Source organism: Pelodiscus sinensis, chromosome 5 (genome assembly GCF_052426305.1).
Source record: "Pelodiscus sinensis isolate ZL-2025 chromosome 5, ASM5242630v1, whole genome shotgun sequence".
Taxonomy (NCBI): domain Eukaryota; kingdom Metazoa; phylum Chordata; order Testudines; family Trionychidae; genus Pelodiscus; species Pelodiscus sinensis.
This window is the reverse complement of record NC_143056.1, coordinates 48,248,494-48,268,380: the sequence shown is the minus strand read 5'-3', so window position 1 is coordinate 48,268,380 and position 19,887 is coordinate 48,248,494. Positions and strand designations below refer to the sequence as shown.

The window sequence follows — 19,887 nt, the reverse complement described above, 5'->3', positions numbered from 1 at the left end:
CCTTCACAGCAGATGTGCTACCAATCGTACCACCTACCTTCATAAATGGAAGAGATTCTCTGCTTGGTGTGAACGAAAGCAGATGGACATGTACGAGGTTCTACTTCCTCTCATCTTAGACTACATGTTTGACCTCAAACAGTCCAACTTGTCCCTCTCCTCTCTCAGATTGCACTTAGCTGGTATTAATTAACTCAGTCCACCACTGCAGGGATACACTATTTTTACTTATCCAGTAACTAGATGATTTTTGAAGGGCCTCCATAACTTATCTCCACCATGGAGATGTCTGCCACCTTCATGAAATCTTTAACTAGTCCTTGACACGTTGGCTGGACCTCCATTCGAACCTCTGGTAACCTGTCCCCTACCCATTATGACAGCCAAGGTGGTGTTCCTCCTTGCAATAACAGCCGTACACAGAGTTAGTGATCTTGCTGCCCTTACTGCAGCTCCATGATACACAGTTTTTACTAAAGACTCCATAACTTTACATACTCACCCATCTTTCCTACCAAAGGTCTCATCAGACTTCCACGTCAATGAGCTGATTGTGCTCCAGACGTTTTACCCTAAATCACACTTGTCTTCAAAGGATACCCTTCTTCAAGGGATGCCCTGCTCCATACTTTAGATGTTTATAGAGCCCTTGTCTTCCACTCTTCACAGCAATTATTCGTCTCAGTAGCCAACTGATTTAAGGGCGAGCCACTTTCCTCACAATGTATATCCAAAACTATTGTAGCCTGCATCACATAATGTTACACCTTACAAGGAAAAACTTTCAGCTCCTAGAGGTCATTCCACAAGAGCTGTCTATACCTCCACGGCCTTCTACAAGGTGTCTCATACAGGGACATTTGCCAAACTGCTATATGATTCCTCAGTAGCCTCAGCAGTATTGTCCACTGTCGACACCAGGTGGCTTCAAAGCCGAATGTCCAGCTTATAACTCACAACTGCTACAAAGTCACCTACAGTAGGGCACCACTGGGACATCACTTGAAGAAGAAAAGTAAGTTACTTACCTTGTGCAGTAACGACAGTTCTTTGAGATGTGTGTCCCTCTGGGTGCTCCACTACCCACTCTCCTCCCCTCTTTCTTTGGTGGTGTATCTCTATTTTCTATCTAGATACTTGGGTGTACATGAGGAACTAAGGGGTCGGGTCGCTTGCGCGAAATAGGCGTGAATGGTGTGAGGTGCCTAGTGAGCATGTGCAGCTCAACCGGCTGCTGCATGCAAAACTCTAGTCTGCGGTGCCGGGGTGACCTAGCATCTACAGTGGAGCATCCATGGGGACACAAGAACCATACGTATTGCACAAGGTGAGTAACTTCTGTGTCCTGGTGGCAAACATCACTCAGTACAAATTAGGGATGTAATAGTTTAGTCAATAGATTAATGCTGTAAACTACGTGCATTTCCTCTCCCTTCCCTCCCCTCCCCGCCAGTAAATGTTTTAGTAATCTGGCCAGCAGCCTGGCTCAGTCCTGGTTTGTGCCGAGTCCGGGACACATCCCAGCTGCGGCTCTGCATTTAAAGTGTATCAGGAGCCAGGCATGCAAGCAGTCCAGCTCAGTTCCAGCTTGCACTGGGTCCGGGAGCTCAGATCCCCTTCCTCCGCGCCCCAGACAGGAGCTACTGCCACCCTGCGCTGCTGCCTACATATCGGAGGCGGCGTGAGAAACAGGCAGCTGGTCTCTGAGGACCAGCTCCCATGTGGCATCCCCGCACAGTGGCAGGGGCCTCCTTGAGAGCGGGGCCGGATGCATTGGCTGCTGGCCCTACCCCGGGGACTATAGAATAGTCAAATAACTGATAAGAATTCACAAGGTTAATCGACTAGTCCATTAACTGATATTTAACTTTCCTAGTACAAATACTTGTAATTTAGCCATTATTTTACATAGGTTTATTTTGTTCTATTTAGGGATCTGTTTAAAGTAAAAGTACTGAATTATAAAATTAAAAGTATTTCCTTTGCAGTTAAATTTTCACACTATTTGGTTCTTATATTAATTTTCTGTGTAGCTACCAATTTTGTCATTCATTCTTGCATTTTTGACTAGTTACCTGGAGTTATTTTTAACATTAAATGTGCTAATGAATTACAGTATATAAAGGTACTATACTTCAGCATTTAAAATACCAACTTGTGCATTTAAGTGCAGTTCTACTCTGAAAATTATTGTACAAATTGTATTCTAGGGTTCTGGTTATGTTTTCCATATTTCATGTGCTTATTCGAAGAGAATATTCTTTTTTTTACTGTGGGCCCCAGAAGTTGAGCTGCATTCATTCCTTTTTGCACATTGTTGCAAGTTAAAAGGTTCTGCTCCCCAAACTGTCCTCTGAGATATTCATATGCAACCACAGTATTTTCAGTAGGATTGCACACATGAAAGTGGAACTAATTTGAACTTACTAAACAATACACATAGTAACAGAGTCCATCTTTTTACCTATGTAGGTTGGCCCTCCTGTGTAAACAGCAGTAAATGTCACTAAATTGAGCAGTTATGATCGATGACACGATGATCTTTTTGAATAAGCTATCTTTCAAAGTAGAACTGTTCCTAAAACTCTGAAAATGAAATCTAAAGAATTAATGTAAAGGTGTTGGTTTTATTTTTAGTATGTGATTTCCTTGGGGAAAAGATTGCATCTGTATTGGGCATAAGTACACCAAAATACCAGTATGCCATTGATGAGTATTACCGGATGAAGAAGGAGGTGTGTCTTTTTTTGTTGTTGTTTTTACTGCTCTGTTTGACAAAGTAAAAGTTGCATTGTCTGTGTTTACTGAAGAGAACTGAATCCATTTAGTCTAAGCCTTTTATTTGAATCTTTTTTTTAAAGCCACTCTCTTGCCACATGCTCTCACCTTTAGAATCATACCACTGGATTAGCAATTTCCAGACCTCTTAATGAGTTCTTTTTACTGCTATATTGCAGTCTCTTGCACAGTGCACTTCAAGGACAATTTGCAGATGGTGAGAGAGATGCACGTAGAGGTTATGGAACATTAACTGAATTCTTTAAAGGAGTGGCGGAGGCTCAGTATTTAATGTGCCTTTATAAACTGTCCTGTTTCATATGATTGTTCTTACTGAAAGAACAGCTTAAAAATAGTGAAACACTTCATACAGGTTGGGCCTCCTTGTCTGGCACACTCAGGACCTGACCAGTCCTGGACAAGGGAATTGGCCAGACCAAGGGATGTCTGGGGGGTGCACCAGCTCCTCTACTGCACTCTGCTACCTTTGTCCCCCTGGCTGTGGCAGCCTGAAACCTCCACTCCCATGACCTCCAGAAACTCTTCCAGCACCGTAGCTGATGAGCTCCAGCCCCCTGACTGTGGGTTCTGGTGCTTCACTGCCCCAGACGCCTGGTCAGCAGACTTGACTTCCAGCAACCTCTGCTACTGGGGCTCTGCCAGCAGGACCACAGAGGTTCAAACTGTCGTGAATTCTTTTGCTCACTAATACAGAAATATAAAGTAACTTATCTTTTAATGATTCTTGGGTGTTTGTGTTCATTTTTATGAAGCAACTTAATTTATCCTATCTTCTCTGCTTGTGTCCCTTTCGTTCCCTTTCCCATGATATCACGGAATTAATGGCTTGTACAAAATGCCCTGTCTTTTGGCATTGGCTTCTCTTACTTAGAATATTTCTAGCATTTTAAAAAGGTAAAACGTTTCATTCAAAATGTCAAATTCCTGAAATTCTGAGAATTGACATTCTAAAGTACATTCTGGGGAAAGATATTTTATAAGTAAGTAATGGTTTCTGTTTGTAAAATGTGGAAAACCTTACTTGAAAGGTAATAGCCAGAAATATTACACATTATTGGCGCTTACAAGCAATTGGCTTACATCAAAGTGTATCTGTTAGCCAGTTAACTGCATCTTAACATCCCTAATTGAGCAGTCGATAGAATTTTTGACTACTTGATTAGTTGACAAGGGAAGGCAGCCGAGCTCGCCTGGGCCCTCGTAGACAGAGGCTGCTTTGTGGCAGCAGCCTGCCTGCAGGAGTCCCAGTGGACAGGGCAGCTGCTGGAGCAGCCTCCGTCCTTGGGGACCCAAGCTGGCCACAACAGAGGCTGCTCTAGCCAGGCAGGCAGCCCAGCTCTTAATAAGTTTTAAACAGCAGAGTCACCACGGGGGTTGCTTTGCAGAAGCCTCCCTTGCTGCACCCCTCTGTTTCAGGAAGAACACGGGTGCGTGTGGGATCATACAGCACCATGGAGACGGTGCTGGGGGGAACGGGCTTTTAAGTCAGCTTTCCCTAGGACTGGATCCTGCTTCCTCCCCCACCCTCTCCTTGCTACCTCTGATACAGAGGCAGCGGAGGTGGAGGGGGAGGGGGAATGTGAGTAGTTGACTAGATGTATTGATTAGTTGACTACTTGCTTACATCCCTAGTATCTGTGTGTATCTTGTTTGCATGTGGAGAGAAAGTTCAACTCTGCTCTAGGAAATGAAGTTGAAGTGTGAGAGATGATTCTGGAAAAAGAATGTCAAGCTGATTAGTGCATAGACCACTGACTAATTGATGTTTGCTTTGGTTAAGGCTGAACTATCAATGAAAGTAACATTTTTGTGAGTGCAAAGAGGTGCTTGGGTGCCTGTGATTGAAACTGCAGTTTTAAGGAATATAGGTTGCTGGAAGTACTGTACTGTGTTGGAATTTTTTTTTTTTTTAGGAGGAGGAAGAGGAGGAAGACAACAAAATGTCAGAAGAGGCAGAGAGACGATATCAAGAGCAGCAGAGTAAACCACAAAATGAGACTACTGTCCAGACAGACCAACCAGAGGCAACAGCATGTAGTGCATTTGTGAATCTCAACTTTGAAACTGAGGGAGAGTGTCAATCTATTGCAGAAAGTAAACAAGACTTAACCGCTGTCCCTACTTAATATAAGATTTTGCATAATGCCAATTTTTTAAAATTGGCAGCTAAAATGTGGGAAAAGTCTTGCTATACTTTTTCAGTGGAATGTAATTCATTTGAAACTCTGGCCAGGAGAGAGCTAAATAATGCCTGTTCAGTCCACAGCTATCAAATCTAGGCTAAAACATTGCCAGACTGACACTTCTGTTGGAGGGGAAAAAAAAAATTTAGAGAACAAAATCAATTGGGTCTAAATTAAATATGCTACACCTTCCATCTTTTTCTGCAGTGCAGGTAAAAATTTATCTAATCTTTTCCCTGAACATCTGGTACCTGACACCTGTGGATTGAAGATAACACTGTTTTCTACTTCTAAAAAGCCTATTTTGTATTTATAAAAATCCATATTGAACATGAGCTCTCTATGAATAATTTTCTAATTAGAACTGATTTCACACAAGGCACCTTAGTGACTTCCAAGTTCCCAATGTCCTTATTTATTGTCAGCTTTTTATGTATTTATTTTTTTTAGACACGAGCTTTAACCTAAAGGGTCTGAGTGCCTGTTGAAACAATTTCCTCTTTTAAAAGGAATGTGTAAGCTCTATTTAGAACTTGCTCAGTTAAAGCTACATCAGTTGTGGAGGTCAGAGGTGCTGAGACAACAAACTCTAACAAAAGAACAGTACAAGTATCGTCTACATGAAGCACATTCTCAAACCATTTATGAGAGAGACTTCTCCTAGCCAGATACCTACATAGTTTCAGTAGGTTACAGAAGGTTCTAGGAAGTAAATTTAAAGTATGATTACTGGGCAACAGAGCTACTGCCTGGGATTGGGTGGGAAGGGCAAAGGGGGCAGCTGCTCTGGGGCCCAGTGATTTAAAAGAGCCTGGGGCTCGCAGCTGCTGCTATACAGCACCTTAGGCCCTTTAAATCACCACCACAACCCTGGGCAGCACATGTCCACTACTCCCCAGCCCCACTCCTTCCACTCCCTTTCCCCAGCTCAGTGAAGTCTGTCCTCCGGCCTGACTGGGCTTGAATTAAAGCTTATTGGTTAATGTTATAGATTATACACATTCAAATGCAAACCCTGCTGCCGCTCTGAATTTAAAATATAGTAGGAGCTGGATGGGTGGGCGGGCAGGCAGCCCAGCTCAGTCCTGACTCACACCAGGTGCCAAAGCAAACCCTGCTGCGACTGTAGTTTAAATGTAGTAAAAGCTGGACACAGGTAGCCTAGCTTCTGCTACATGTAAACTATAAAGCCATGGCAGGGTTTTGGACTCAGTGTGAGCTGGGGCTGACCTGGACTTTTACTACATTTAAAATGCAGAACTGACCTGCTGCGGATTTGCATTTGAGTGTATGTAGTTGATAGCATCCCTAGTGTAGCTAAAAGTGCTCTATTTGACTGCTTGGGATGCTCTGGAGTACTTATGTGATGTTCAGTCTCCATATTATTACCTGAATGGATTATTTGTATACATCATGCAAAAATATTTTATTTGGTTGCAAGTGAGGAGTTCAGCTTTGCAGCTCTTTTCCCCTCTGAAGCATTTAAAAGTGAACTAAAAATACAGGCTATATTTCAATATTAGAAATTGCTTCTTTGAGAGATTCTGTTTAGCTGAAGAACTAATCAAAATTGCTTTTCAGGCTTTTCAGTTAAAATTTCTTTCAAAATCTATGTAACTGAAATTAAGACTAAGCTTTCTTTTAAAATTGTAGCATCTGCATCTTTGTATTGGAAACAGTTGTATCCAGGGGAAGACGCTGCTCTTCTACTTAGAGGCTACTGTAAATCAGGAGCAAATGATGATTAGGGAGGAAGAAGTTAACTAAGGAAAGAATCAATTTTCTTTGCTAACTTACAAAAAAAAATTTTTTCAGACCACTCACACCTGAGTTCTTTAGGGTAAGGGAGGAAGGAACTGGCGTATTCCCCAAGCTTTTGCTGTGGAGAGTGTTGGTAGGTAAATATAATAGGGGTGTACAGTTTTGTCTACTAATTTCAAATGAAAATGTTACTGTAAAATTATGAGAAACAAATCTTGAGTGAGATTCTTGTGCAGTACGGCCCACAAGGGGCAAAGTTGCCACCTTTAGAGCTTTCTGATTCTGACTACTCTAAGGGACTTCCTGACCTATGACAATCTTCCTGAGGTGTGGTACTACCAAGAATGTCTACTGTGCCCCATACACTAGGACTTGTTTAGGATCCATTGCAGAGCTAAATAAGGTAGCTTTGTATAGCACTTGAGCTAAGGGAATTCTTGCTGTGCCAGGTATGGGTCTTTTACTGGTCTCTCTGGTCCTTCAGCAGCAATCTTAATCAACTGCCGCCTTTGACCCACTGTCCTTTACCTCTTAGCTTTTGATGAACATAAATAGGCAACATCCTTAGTAATGAACATCAGTGAGAGGTAGTTTGAATCAATTGTTGGAGAAACAATTGGTAATAGATAATATACTTAGAGCCAGCATTGTCTAAAATTGGTATCTGCTCAGGGCAAAAGGCTAGACTAATGAATAAAATCTTTATTAATGGAGAGATGGATGTTTAGCTTTTTCTGCCAGAAGCTTATCATGTGACTGCACTATTGTCTATTTTCTTGTACTTTCTGTTGCAATGAGCAATGAATGCTCATTGTCATGTTAAAGTTCTGTGTATAAAATGTATTACTCAATGTGCCTTAATACTTAATCCTTCCTTCAGTTTATGCAAAATAAGTGGTTTAACATTTGCTGTAAATGCATAATATTACTGGTTATTTTATATTTAATATAATTTTGAACTGTATTTGGCTCTGCTTTTCTTATTTGGTGTAGATCTAGCTCCCTTGTTATGTGCCTGGATCCAGGGGTCCTCAGGTTACTCAGTCTTTGCGTCAGAACAATTAGATGCATGCTTGTAAAAGTCTGTCCTGTTAGCAGAATCTGTTTACACACAGTAGCTCAAGAGTGTCTCATTTGCTGCAACCCACAAAGTACATGCTGAGCTGAAGTCTACCCCCATGTGTACTGAGACGTCAGTTATAAAGTTCATCATCTGATTGACATAAATATGAATCAGTCCAAGGGCAGCATTGTTACTTTAGCTTAATTCCTTCCAAACTGTGGTGACTTACTAATATTGCCCTCTTCCTGTAGAAGTCAAAGTCACTGTATGCATAACTCACCCTTCAGAGGTAATATACAGGAATGAAAGTAAAGCCTTGTTACATACAGAAAGTGTATCTGTTTGACTAGTGGTATGATTTGATTAAACTAGTGCATACCCTGCTCTAAATACTCACTTGCACTAAGTTTAATGCATTCTTAATAGACTTAAGCTAAGCTACAATCGACCACTCTTTAAATTACTGTAAACCCTTCTGCAAATACACTATTAATGTTCTGAAATATTCAAGTTGAATAAGTGCAACTTTTTCATAAGACACACAAAGTACTGAATGGAATGATGGAACTATCACAGATGCTAGGACAGTAATTCCTCATTTAACATTATAAATGTTCATGCTAAGCAGGGTCAATTTTCCCATTAAAAATAATGGAAAAGATGGGGGTTGCATTTCAGGTGGTGGTGGGTCTTCATTATTAGATATCTAGCAACAAAAGTTGCTGTGGTTTGTTAAAACAAACATGTGAGTGAGCCGAGGAGCGCTGTGATCACGTGTATTCATCTGCTCATGCATATTACCACTGTTTTCACCAACTTATCCAGCCACGCAAAGTAGTCTGACACTTGATTATTTTCATGTTGAGGACGGTCGTGTTGTTAGAAAAACGTTCCCTAAAAAAACCATCATGCTATTGCAAAAACGTGTTAAGCAGGCATGTGTTAAATGAATAATTACTGTATGTGTATTAAATTCTGCTTGTCACATCAGTTATTCTCCATCTTACCATACAAATTCAAATTTGTATTCATACAAAATCATCTACAGTTTAATAGGGGGGAGGGTAAGAGAAACAATACATAGTGTACAACAACATGCTTAAGATTTTTTTTCTTAATAGAAGCAGAGTTTAGACCAATCCCAAGATTCCTACTGGCTTCACTAGAAGCAGAGAGAGGCAAACACTGGGCACTACTGGAAATACCATCCTTAATACTCTGCAGGTTTTACTATTCATCCTAGAACAAAATGTCTGAAGAGAAATGTTACTTGCAACTGTAGGCTGAAGAAAGATTCCAAACAATCTCTTCAGATTACTAAAGTCAGACCACTATTGCCATCACCATTTGCCACTGACAATTCCCATACAATGTTTTAATACCACCCATCTGGGGGAAGATGGAAGCGTCTGATCTGGATAATGAATAGGACTGCAGCTTTAGAGTTGGAGCACATTTAGGCGCATCTCCATGAGTACTATGTATTCCTGTTAAGTATCGTCAATATCTGTAGTACTGTCATTATCACTTGCTACAAGTACTTCTCTGTTCTCATAGGTCCAGAAGCCATTCAGATCAATTAGAATGCTGGTAACAGTGTCTCCTTGACTACTGTTGATTAAGTCTTGAAGGGAGATCTTGTATGGATCCTTTGGCTTTACCATATCAAAAATTTCATCCTATAAAAGGAAAACCATAAAATGAAAGGGCATATCTATAAGCACAATGGTGATTGATTTATCCATAGCAAGTATAGAATATTTGGGCAGTCTATGCCACCTACTCAGGAAGCTTTGATCTAAAACAGATTGCATCTTAAATCCCAGTTTTTTGACCATTTATTTACCAGTCATCATTTCATTGAGACACAACTGCCATAAAATTATAAAGCTAAGTTCATACACTATCCCCTCTAGTAATAAACTTACTAAATCAGAGAGGAAGTATGGTGGGTTCAGAAAGATAGCATGAAGCCCTACCTAATTTGAGAAAGCAAAGCAATCAGGCAACCCCCTCCTTCCCTCCATCTTATAGAATCTTCTCTTCATAAAACATTAATCACTTGCAATATTTCAAGACTTCTCAAACTAAATAGGGAACTGCTAGCTGCTGTTATACTAAAGTGGTATCAATAACATGCAGTATGCTTTTAATTAATGCTAGGAGTGCAGGGGACTGGGTTTGATGACCTCTTAAGGTTCCTTCCAGTTCTAGTATTCTGAGTCTGGCAGTTCTCAAGGTAGATCTATTTGATTTATTTACCAGCAAGATAAAATTCTAATTATTGAAAAAAGGTTGCCAAGCATCTAATAGCAACAGTAGGGCGCTCTGTACGCTTACTGTAAGTACATTTTTTCAGATGCAGTTACTAAGAGAAGCTTAGTACTAAAAGCTTTGCTTCCAGAATAATTAACCTAGAATTAAAGGGAATTTTCAAGGTCCTGTTACTGACAAATTGCATTTTTTTTTACAGCATGGCAAAGTTGATTTAACACCTTGCAAATACCCAGTGGCTACAATACTGTGCAAATAAAATTTTCAAATGTTTAAATTCCAATGATGCGTGTACAGTACTCTGTATTTTAGGGAACACTTACCTTGACATCTTGGAAAGAAACTGGTTCTTGTCCATGAATTTTCATTTGTTCCTGAATAGCCTATCAAAAAAGAAAAGCTCAATTACAAAGCAGTTAAAAGCAAAGAAACAAAAATGAGAATGTAGTGTTCTACAGTTGCTCAGTACTAGATTTTTAAAAATATTTTGAATAGTCTAAAAGACAACGTGGGTGAGATCTTTTATTGGATAAATTCCATGTAAGCTTGTCTCTCTCACCAACAGAAGTTGGCCCAATAAAAGGCAAAACTGGATGGATTACGGTCAAGCACTATGAGTGTGTCCACACTGCAAATGAAAGCATGCATAGCAGGAGAAATGTAACTGGATAAAGAGACATAGGTTAGCTCCGTCTCAGCTAGTGTCCTAAAAATATTGTGGCACAGGTCAGACACTTAATTAGTACAAACTCACCTAACGCTGGGTTGGTAGCCTTTCTTCTCCTCCTCTCCCCCCATCCCTCTCCCCAAGCCCGTCTTGAGCCACGGCTGGGGATAGAGGGATGGATTTAGGGTAGTGGGGCCATTCACGTGGGTTGGTGGCCAGCAATATGGCGAGTCCTGGGCCCAGCTGGCCACTCAGGAGGTGTTCTTGAACAAATGGACTCTCTCAGATGGAAGACAGACAGACATACAAACTCTCTAAAATGAACATTTCTGAATACTAGCTGTACCCTAGTGGCCTGCCATGCTCCATTACAAAGATGACTGCATTATAGTGATACTGTATCATGATTACATAGTTTGTAAAATATTTTGGGATGAAGTGTGTTGCATACGCTGAATTAAATGTTTAGCTTCCACAGAAAAAAATATAACTAGTTCTGTAGTAACTGAATGAAACCGTGGCAGATTAAAGCAATGAATAAGTTGAACAAATGTAATTTTGTGGTGTAAAATGTATTTGAACTCCACACCACATAGAACTATATTCTAGTACAGTCAATTTGAAGCAAAATAGTCTTTTACCAAGATGTTTTTATTAGACAAAATTTGAAATAGCACTTTACATATTAAATTTAGAAACTTGATGAATAAAGACAGTGATTCTTTACCCGAGGAGAGATTTGAATTGAGGCACAGAACATGGTTCATGCACTAAATAATTCTGTCCCTATTTTTGAGTGAACCTATGTAAATTATGCAAGAGGGGAAGAAAAAAATAAGTACTCAGAAGGTGAAGGACTAATCAATGTTTGTTACAGAGTTCTATGTCTATTTTCTGTAGAAAACTACTTTGAAAGATGGATTCTGGTTCATTAAAATAATGCACAGCTAAACTAAATCCCAAGAAAATGGAAGAGAAAGTATCTTTACACAATGCACTAACAAATTAATAAGTTGACTGAGTGAAGCCATGCAACATGGCAATAACCTATCCAATAGTATTTAGCAACAGAGATATCTCATTACAAAGAACACATGATGTCAATAAGTTGAGAGTCTAACTTAAGGGCCTCATCAAATGTTCACTAAGTCACGGAGAGTCTTTCCACTCATTTCAATAGGCAGTGGATCAGTGAGGACAGAGGGAAAAGAGCATGAAATAGCAAAGAATGCAGATTTACCTTGTGAAATGGGCAATCATGCTTTATGTCATTCAAGAACTACCACAAGTGGTTTTCTATCTATTGTGACAGAACTGTCACTAAGTCCTTTTACTACAATATTCTGGCACCACGTGAACCACCAGCAACAAGTCAATACTGAAGTGAATCTGTATGGAATGCAGCTGAGGCTGGATTCTGTACAAGTACTCAGTGAAAAAGCTTTGAAACTGTTCCAGTGTTTATTTGGAAGACTTCTGTTGAAAGATCCTGCTTTTCCAGACTGATATAATTGATGCCACTACCAGTAAAGGGTTTTTGTTTAATAGACAGTAAGTTTATTACTGAACAACAGCAAAGAAGGTATAAGACTATAAATAAGACTTTATGAGCTATATCTGAATGTTCAATAAGCTGAATGAATATGTACTTGTTCCTGATTTGGACAGTGCAGGCTTAAGTACAATAAAATGCAGCTGATTTTAGAATGCTGGTACAAAGTGCCATGTGCAGATAAATTTAGAATCACAACTACTTTTTGTTATCTGACAATTGTTATTAAAGAAGGATCAGGCAAATCATTCCTGTTAGAATAAGGGCTAAGATCCCCAAGCTTATTACACCAAAAAGAAATTGTAATTTTTCTTGCAGTCTATTTTCTGCATATATAAGCACAGCATAAGATTTTAAGCAGATTCAACCATATGGAAATTTTGAAGGGAGAGTTGTAGCCAAAGAGACAGAAAGTTACAGATAAGTAAACTTGGAATTGGAGTAATTGTAATGACTTTTAATGAAAGCTTTAACTATTGGAGCCTTCCTCACTGTTAAATATTGAGAAAAATATTTATGATTCACAGAGCCTAGAAAATGCAACCAGTTTTTAGTATGCAATCTTGAAATACTAGTTAATGAATGAAACATGTGAAAATGCTAGTCAGTAAACGCAACTGTGACATATCTCACCAAGTCTTTGTGATGCCAGCTAATACACAACTGGAGTATTGGTACAGAAGGGGACAGTTTGTCCAGGGAAGGCAGACAAGGAAAAAAAAGGAGGTGGTGTAAAAATGTGTACACTTGCACAGAGTTTGAGATGGAAATAGGAGACAGACTTATTGATAGGTATAAAAGGGATAAAAAAAAACAAGGGGGAGATATCATGACAGGGGTCTATTCCAGACTGCCTAACTTTTTAAAAAACAATTTACAAAATCATCCAAAGCACAGGATTTGGAAGTAAACTATGCAGGCAACTCTTGAAAAAATAATACATCAGGGCACAGATTATCCAACAAGTTATTAGAATGTTTTGCAGACAATGTTTTAGTTCAGAAGATGGAGAAAGCTACTAAGGGAGAGGCTGTTATAGACTGATTTTGACAGAGGGAGAAACTGGTAATAGCATTTGCAAGTGAAAGGCAGCTTAGGTGAAAGTGATCATGAAATGGTAGATTTCATGATGCTAGGAAGTAGCAGGAGGGAAAACACCACAATGAAGGTAATGGATTTTAAGAAGGCAGACTTTAGCAAATTCAGGTAGTTGACAGGTAAGATCCCATGGGAAGCAAGTATAAAGGGAAAACACTTCATGAGTTGGTAGTTTTTCAAAGCAGCATCATAACAAGCACAAGAACAAACTATCTCACTACATAGGAAATAGACCACTTTAACCAGGACATCTTCAATGATCTAACTAAAAAAGAGTCCTACATGAAGTGGGAAGGAAGTCAAATTACAAAGCATAGATATAAACAAGTAACACTAGTAAGTAGGGACAAAATTAGAAAGGAAAAGGCACAAAATGAAATTAAACTAGTTAAAGCCAGAATGGGCAGGAAGAAACATTTTACAATTACATTAGAAGCAAGAGGAAGATCAAGGACAAGGTAGGCCCATTACTCAGTGGGGGGAGGGAGGGGTTGACATTAAGGCTGTGTCCAGACTCAGGGGTTTTTTCGGGAAAAGTAGCCTTTTCCCGAAAAAACTTCCCCTGCGTCCAGACTCAAGCCGCGTTCTTTCGAAATTAATTCGAAAGAACGCGGCTTTTCTTTCGATGGCGGTAAACCTCAATTTACGAGGAAGAATGCCTTCTTTCGAAAGTTCCTCTTCAATGTAAATAGGGCGTCTTCGAAAGAGAGCATCCAGACTCACTGGATGCTTTCTTTCGAAAAAGCAAGCCGCTTTTTCGAAATTTCTCCGTGCAGTCTAGACGCTTTCTTTCGAAAGAGGCTCTTTCGAAAGATGCTTTCGAAAGAGCCTGCAGTCTAGACATAGCCTAACAGAAAAACATGGAAATGGCAGAAATACTGACTTTTTTTGTTTGGTTTTCACCAAAAAGCTTAACAACAATGTAATGACTAACAGCGAATGACAATGAAAATGAGGTAGGATCAGAGGCAAAAATAAGAAAAGGACAAGATAGATTACTTAGACAAATCAGATGTTTTCAAGTCACCAGGCCTGATGAAATATATCCTATCATACTCAAGAGGCTGACTTGGGAGATATCAGACCCATTAGTGATTATCTTTGAAAATTAATGGAAGACAAAAGAGATTCCAGAGGATTGGAAAGGGGCAAATATAGTGCCAAAAAAGGACAATCTGAGGAATTACAGATCAGTTAACTTAACTTCAATATCCAGAAAGGTAATGAAGCAAATCCTTAATCAATTTGCAAACACCCAGAAACTAATAAAGGTGACAAGTAAGAATGAGCATGGATTTGTCAAGAACAAATTCTGTCAAACTAACTTAATAGCTTTGTGACAAGCATTGTGGATGGGAGAGAAGTGGTAGATGTGGTATATCCTGACTTTGGTAAAGCTTTTGATATGGTCTTGCATGACCTCATAAACAAACTAAGATAATACTACTTACATGGAGCTAGTATAAGGTGGATAACCATTCATAAAGAGTAGTTATCAATGGTTCACAGTCAAGCTGGAAGGGCATAAAGCGTGGGGTCTTGCAGGAAACAGTTTTGGGCATGGATGAGTTCAATATATTCATCAACGAAAATGGCATACAGAAGTGGTTCCCAGCCTTTTTTATGCTGTGGACTGGCAAACCCATTCACAAACATTTGGCAGACTGCTATATTTTTTACATATTCATTATGAAAGTAATGAATATGCAAATACAGAAATAAAATGTTACCAGTCTTCCTAGCCCCAACCTAGCCCTTAGGTCCCCAATGCCTAACATCCTTTGACCCCAACTCCTATGGCACATGCCCTTGGTAGTGGTTAAAATCCCTGACCACTACAGCCCATGCCAACACCCTTTTGCTCCATGACCCCACCATGTCCCCACCCATCACCCTTCTGTCCCCATTCCACCCCACACCCTGTCAACAGAGCGAGGCTGCCTGCTCTAGGGACTGTGGCTGTTACTGCCGCGTGGGCAGGGAGAGCAGCTCCTCCTTCCCCAAGCGCATCTTGCACCCCCATGGGTGGGGAGGGGGAGTGTGGAGCCCCAGCCATCCACCATTACGGGGTAGGGAGGAAGGTGTCTCCTCCTCCCACCGCTTTAGCTCCAGTGCTACCACAAGCGGCCACACAAGTGGGGAGGGGCAAGTCAGAGGCATGTCCTGCTCTGCCTCAGCCCCAGTGCCGCTGGCAGCAAAAGAGCTGAGCGGGTGGGAGGAATGGAGAAGAAGAGCCCTGGGAAGGGGTCTCCTGCTCCGCCTCCTCCTGCCGTCACCAGCAAAGCAGCTGCATGTGCGGGGGAGTGGCCGTTGGCAGTGAGTGCACCTCCCTCCTCCTTCGTGTCCTCTCCCTCCCCAAGCACGTCTCCCCAAGTGCAGAGTGGGGAGGAGGGAGGAAGGTGCCTTCTACTCCATTTCCTGCTGCTGTCTGAGTCACCACAGCTGCCAGAGGTGAGCCACTGGAAACAGCCGGCTTGAGTGCTTACAGCCACTGCGACCCCAAGCTTGGAGGGGTTGCAAGTGCTTTTGAGGATAAAATTCAAATTCAAAATGATTTGGACAAACTGGAGAAATGGTCTGAAGTAAATAGGATGAAATTCAATACGGACAACTGCAAAGTACTCCACTTAGGAAGAAACAATCAGTTGCACACATATACAATGGGAAATGACTACCTACAAAGGAGTACTGCAGAAAGGGATCTGGGGTTCACAATGGAGCACATGCTAAATATGAGTCAACAGTATAACACAGTCGCAAAAACACAAACATTCTGACATGTATTAGAAGCAGTGTTATAAGAACGACACAAGTAGTAATTTTTTGGCTCTACTCCATGCTGTTTAGGCCTCAACTGAGTACGAGTTGCAAACGGTCGGCTTACAACCATTCGCATTTACAACCGAAGCTGTCGTAAATTGCAGACCCAAGTTACGAATGTGATCCGCGCTTACGAACAGCGTGGTCATGTGTAACTCTTTGGGGTCCAAATTACAAACAAACCGAGTTACAACCAATTACTTGGTCCGTAACCAGTTCGTAAGTCGGGAAGAGGCTGTCCAGTTCTGGGTGCCTCATTTCAGGAAGCATATGGACAAATTAGAACAAATGATTAAAGGTATAGAAAACATGACCAAGGAAGCAAGAGTGGTTTGTTTAGTGTGGAGAACAAAAGAATAACCGTTTTCAAGTACATAAAAGGAGGAGGGAGAAAAATTGTTTTAATTAACCTCTGAGAATAGAACGAGATGAAATGGGCTTAAACTGGAGCAATGGAGTTTTAGATTGGACATTAGGAATAAATTCGGGATGGTTAAACATTGGAATAAATTGCCCAGGGAAGTTGCAGATCTCCATCATTGGAAATTTTTAAGAGCAGGCTAGATAAACACCTGCTATGGATGGTGTAGATGGTGCGTGGTCCTGCCATGAGTGCAAGGGACTAATTATATGACCTCTTGAGGTCCCTTCCAGTCCTATGATTCTGTGATTTGCACAGTGAATATAAAATCCTTTAAGTGACTGCACAGAACTATCATTGCATTTTCTCTTACTTACAATACATTTTGGATCCCCTGAGGCACTGAAACTCTTTGTACTAAGAAATTTAAACCATCCTATACAGTTGACTATTTTTAAACTTGTAAGTAAGTATTCATTATGGAGCAATTTCAACTATTGGAAAAACAAAATTATTTTCTATTGATTTAAATTAAATCAAAGCAGTTTAGTTTCTAATGTAGATAAGATGCTGAAATGCCTTTTGAATTATTTCCCAGTTTTAGAATGTGAAGTTTTAACATTTTAAATCTTTTTTAAAGTTGACAAAAACCTCATAGTGGGCATAGATAATTTAAAGTGATTCCCTGCAGATCTGTAAGTAGAAGCACACAGACTCTAAAAACTCTCTCACACACATATAGAGACTTACCCTAAAGAAATAATTCAGGGAAAAAACATTCAGGTATCCTTTGTTCTCTATATCAAGCAGTTTGAAAATATATTGTAGAGCTGCAGGTTCCTTTCTGTTTTCTAATGCAAGTACAAAGTCCAGGTAGGTCTTATAATCCTAAAAGAAAATACAATCATGATTATTACAGTCATCTTTTTAAATTGATTTTGCAAGCAGGAACATTGTAATTGGAGGCTATTTCACTATAGGGGAGCAATTAGGTTTTTTTGGAAGACAACACGAAACAGAAAATGGTGACTGCCGTTGAAGTTGGTTTCTGTGGTTTAGATGAGGTAGCATACCCATACTTTTCACTGACATTTTATATGAAAACTAACGAGTCTATTCAGAAATCCTAATAAAACAGGCTTTATATATTTAAACAATACTTGTTTATTATGTACTTAGATTGCCAAGCATAATCCAGTTGACTGAGATGGGAACCATATGACAAAGTGGTTCCCAAAAATTTCCTCCACTTCCAGTTAATAGTTTATAGCACTTAAATATTGATAAGTTTGCCATTGGCTAAAAGTGACTCACATGATCAACTGACCTAAAACACAGAACTCTCAGAATAAGATAACTCATGCTGCAAAACAAACGGACCCTGACATAAGACATTAAATATAGTAGAATTTGGACCATGCTTTCTCTTTTTTCTGTTAGTGCCACTGCTTTGGTTTCTTTATCACACTACAACAATTAACTATAACTACCTACATAGGTTACATATAAGCTGGATTTTTATGCATTCATCACAACTTCCCCTCCTTCCCCCGGCTTCCACTTTAGCTCCAAATTGGAGCCCCAGACCTGATAGGATGAAATCACAACTAAATTTACATTTTGTAAATCTTTTCAACATAAAAACTAAAACCAGTGATACATTATAAATGAAGTGTTTCAGATAAACAATATACATATATTTTCACTGATTGTCTTTGTTCATCCTAAATCTTTATTTTTAGTTTATAGGCTCCTCATTGTCTACTCATGCTGCTGTAGGAGGCACACAACAAAACCACTATTTTTTCAGCTCATGTTAACATCACAATGAAGTTTATTATTTAACTAGTTGAACTAGCTGTTGTGTCAGCTCTCTAATGAACATTATTCAATTACTTGCCATTTGGATTTCCTTCTTTGTTTCAAGAGAGCCAAAATAATTCCAGAAACATTTCTGCTTCTTCACATTTAGTTAACATTACTGCCTTCACTTATTGGAAAGGAAAATGTATACTGGATTATCTTGGTTTGTTACAGTGGTACCTCATCTCCTTTCATCAAAATATAATGGAATAACACATTATGTTTTTTGTAATCATCAGATAATTATATTGGTTAGACTTTGCTTTGTTCTATTTGCAGAAGCAGGTACTAAATAAAACAGTCATTTTAATTTGTTCTCTATTGTAAAGATAATGCTTACGCTAAAATATTTATAATAGTTTTAGTACAGAACAACTTGTAAATCAAAGTGCAAGCTAGAGATGCACGTTACCATTTCTCCATCGTAAGTCAGACACTCTTGAAAGACACGATCTAAAAATACGTTGGTTAGAGTCCCTGTTCCATAGCGGGATAGTTCTTCCTTGCTGAGCATACCGTTGTGATCTTTGTCAAGATTTAAATACTGGCCTAGGAAGAAAAAATAGACTGAAAATACAATAAAATCTCCCAATCTCATAAAGGAACTACATTTTAATGTGACAAATCACAGGAGTGTCACTCCCTTGCCCCCAGGTCAATCAGGGCCTGGGGGTGGGGGGAGAGAGTGAATTCTTCTCTTGCCCTGCCCCCATCCTGCAAGGGGTGTGCGGCGCTTAGAGATACATGCTCTCCCTGGGGGTGTGGACAGTGCGCAAAGTCTCTCACTCCCTGCCCCCACCCTGCAAGGGATGCACGGTGCTTAGAGTCAACTCTGGTGGTTGACTCTAAGCGCCACATGACCCTAGCGGGGGAGGAGACTTTGCATGCTTCCCTATCCCCAGGCCCTGATTGGCCTGGGGGTGGGAGAGTGGCAGGGAGTTCACGGGCTGGATTAACCAGGTTGGCGGGCTGCATTTGGCCCTCGGAGGCCCTTCTGCCCACCCCGATCTAAGCAATGGGGTTTTATACACATACGGGGCCACAGAGGACAGTATCTCACTAAATTATGCAAACTAGTGGCTGTGCATTTAGAAACATACCATAAACCCTCAATGCAGATGGAGCAGAAAACCAATTTGTTTCTTGACTTTCTTTAGAAAGTTCTTCATCCCTTAACTAAGTGAAAAGGAATCACACAGTTAGAATTCTGAAAATGCAAAGTGAATTAACAAAACACATCAAGAGATTTTTACCTCCAATAAGTCATCCAGAAAGCTGCAAGCTAAAATATCCTGTATCTTTATTTTTCCTAAAGGAAAAGAGAAAAAAAAATCTGTAACATGGTCATGTAGTTATTATACATCAGCCTGGCATTACTCACTTAAGTTGTTCCAGTTAGATAAGTGGTACTGAGTAATAAGACTACCAAGATTGGGTCCTAAAGAA

At 40.1% G+C, this 19,887-nt stretch overlaps 2 protein-coding genes across 6 annotated transcripts in view; one reads left to right on the top strand and one right to left on the bottom strand.

Annotated features, from left to right (window-relative positions):
- FAM177A1 (family with sequence similarity 177 member A1) overlaps nucleotides 1-7,707 on the top strand; it is a 29,173-nt gene extending 21,466 nt beyond the window's left edge. For both annotated transcript variants that reach the window (XM_089778445.1, XM_089778444.1), the window contains exons 4-5: nucleotides 2,638-2,735; nucleotides 4,713-7,707. In XM_089778445.1, the coding sequence (XP_089634571.1) occupies nucleotides 2,638-2,735; nucleotides 4,713-4,925 (311 nt within the window). In that variant the 3' untranslated portion in view covers nucleotides 4,926-7,707. The remainder of the gene's footprint in view (nucleotides 1-2,637; nucleotides 2,736-4,712) is intronic.
- An 861-nt stretch (nucleotides 7,708-8,568) lies between these two features.
- PPP2R3C (protein phosphatase 2 regulatory subunit B''gamma) overlaps nucleotides 8,569-19,887 on the bottom strand; it is a 32,907-nt gene continuing 21,588 nt past the window's right edge. For all 4 annotated transcript variants that reach the window (XM_014570780.4, XM_006117689.5, XM_014570779.4 and 1 more), the window contains exons 8-13: nucleotides 19,695-19,750; nucleotides 19,542-19,617; nucleotides 18,854-18,990; nucleotides 17,329-17,466; nucleotides 10,404-10,463; nucleotides 8,569-9,485 (exon numbers count right to left, since the gene is read on the bottom strand). In XM_014570780.4, the coding sequence (XP_014426266.1) occupies nucleotides 9,297-9,485; nucleotides 10,404-10,463; nucleotides 17,329-17,466; nucleotides 18,854-18,990; nucleotides 19,542-19,617; nucleotides 19,695-19,750 (656 nt within the window). In that variant the 3' untranslated portion in view covers nucleotides 8,569-9,296. The remainder of the gene's footprint in view (nucleotides 9,486-10,403; nucleotides 10,464-17,328; nucleotides 17,467-18,853; nucleotides 18,991-19,541; nucleotides 19,618-19,694; nucleotides 19,751-19,887) is intronic.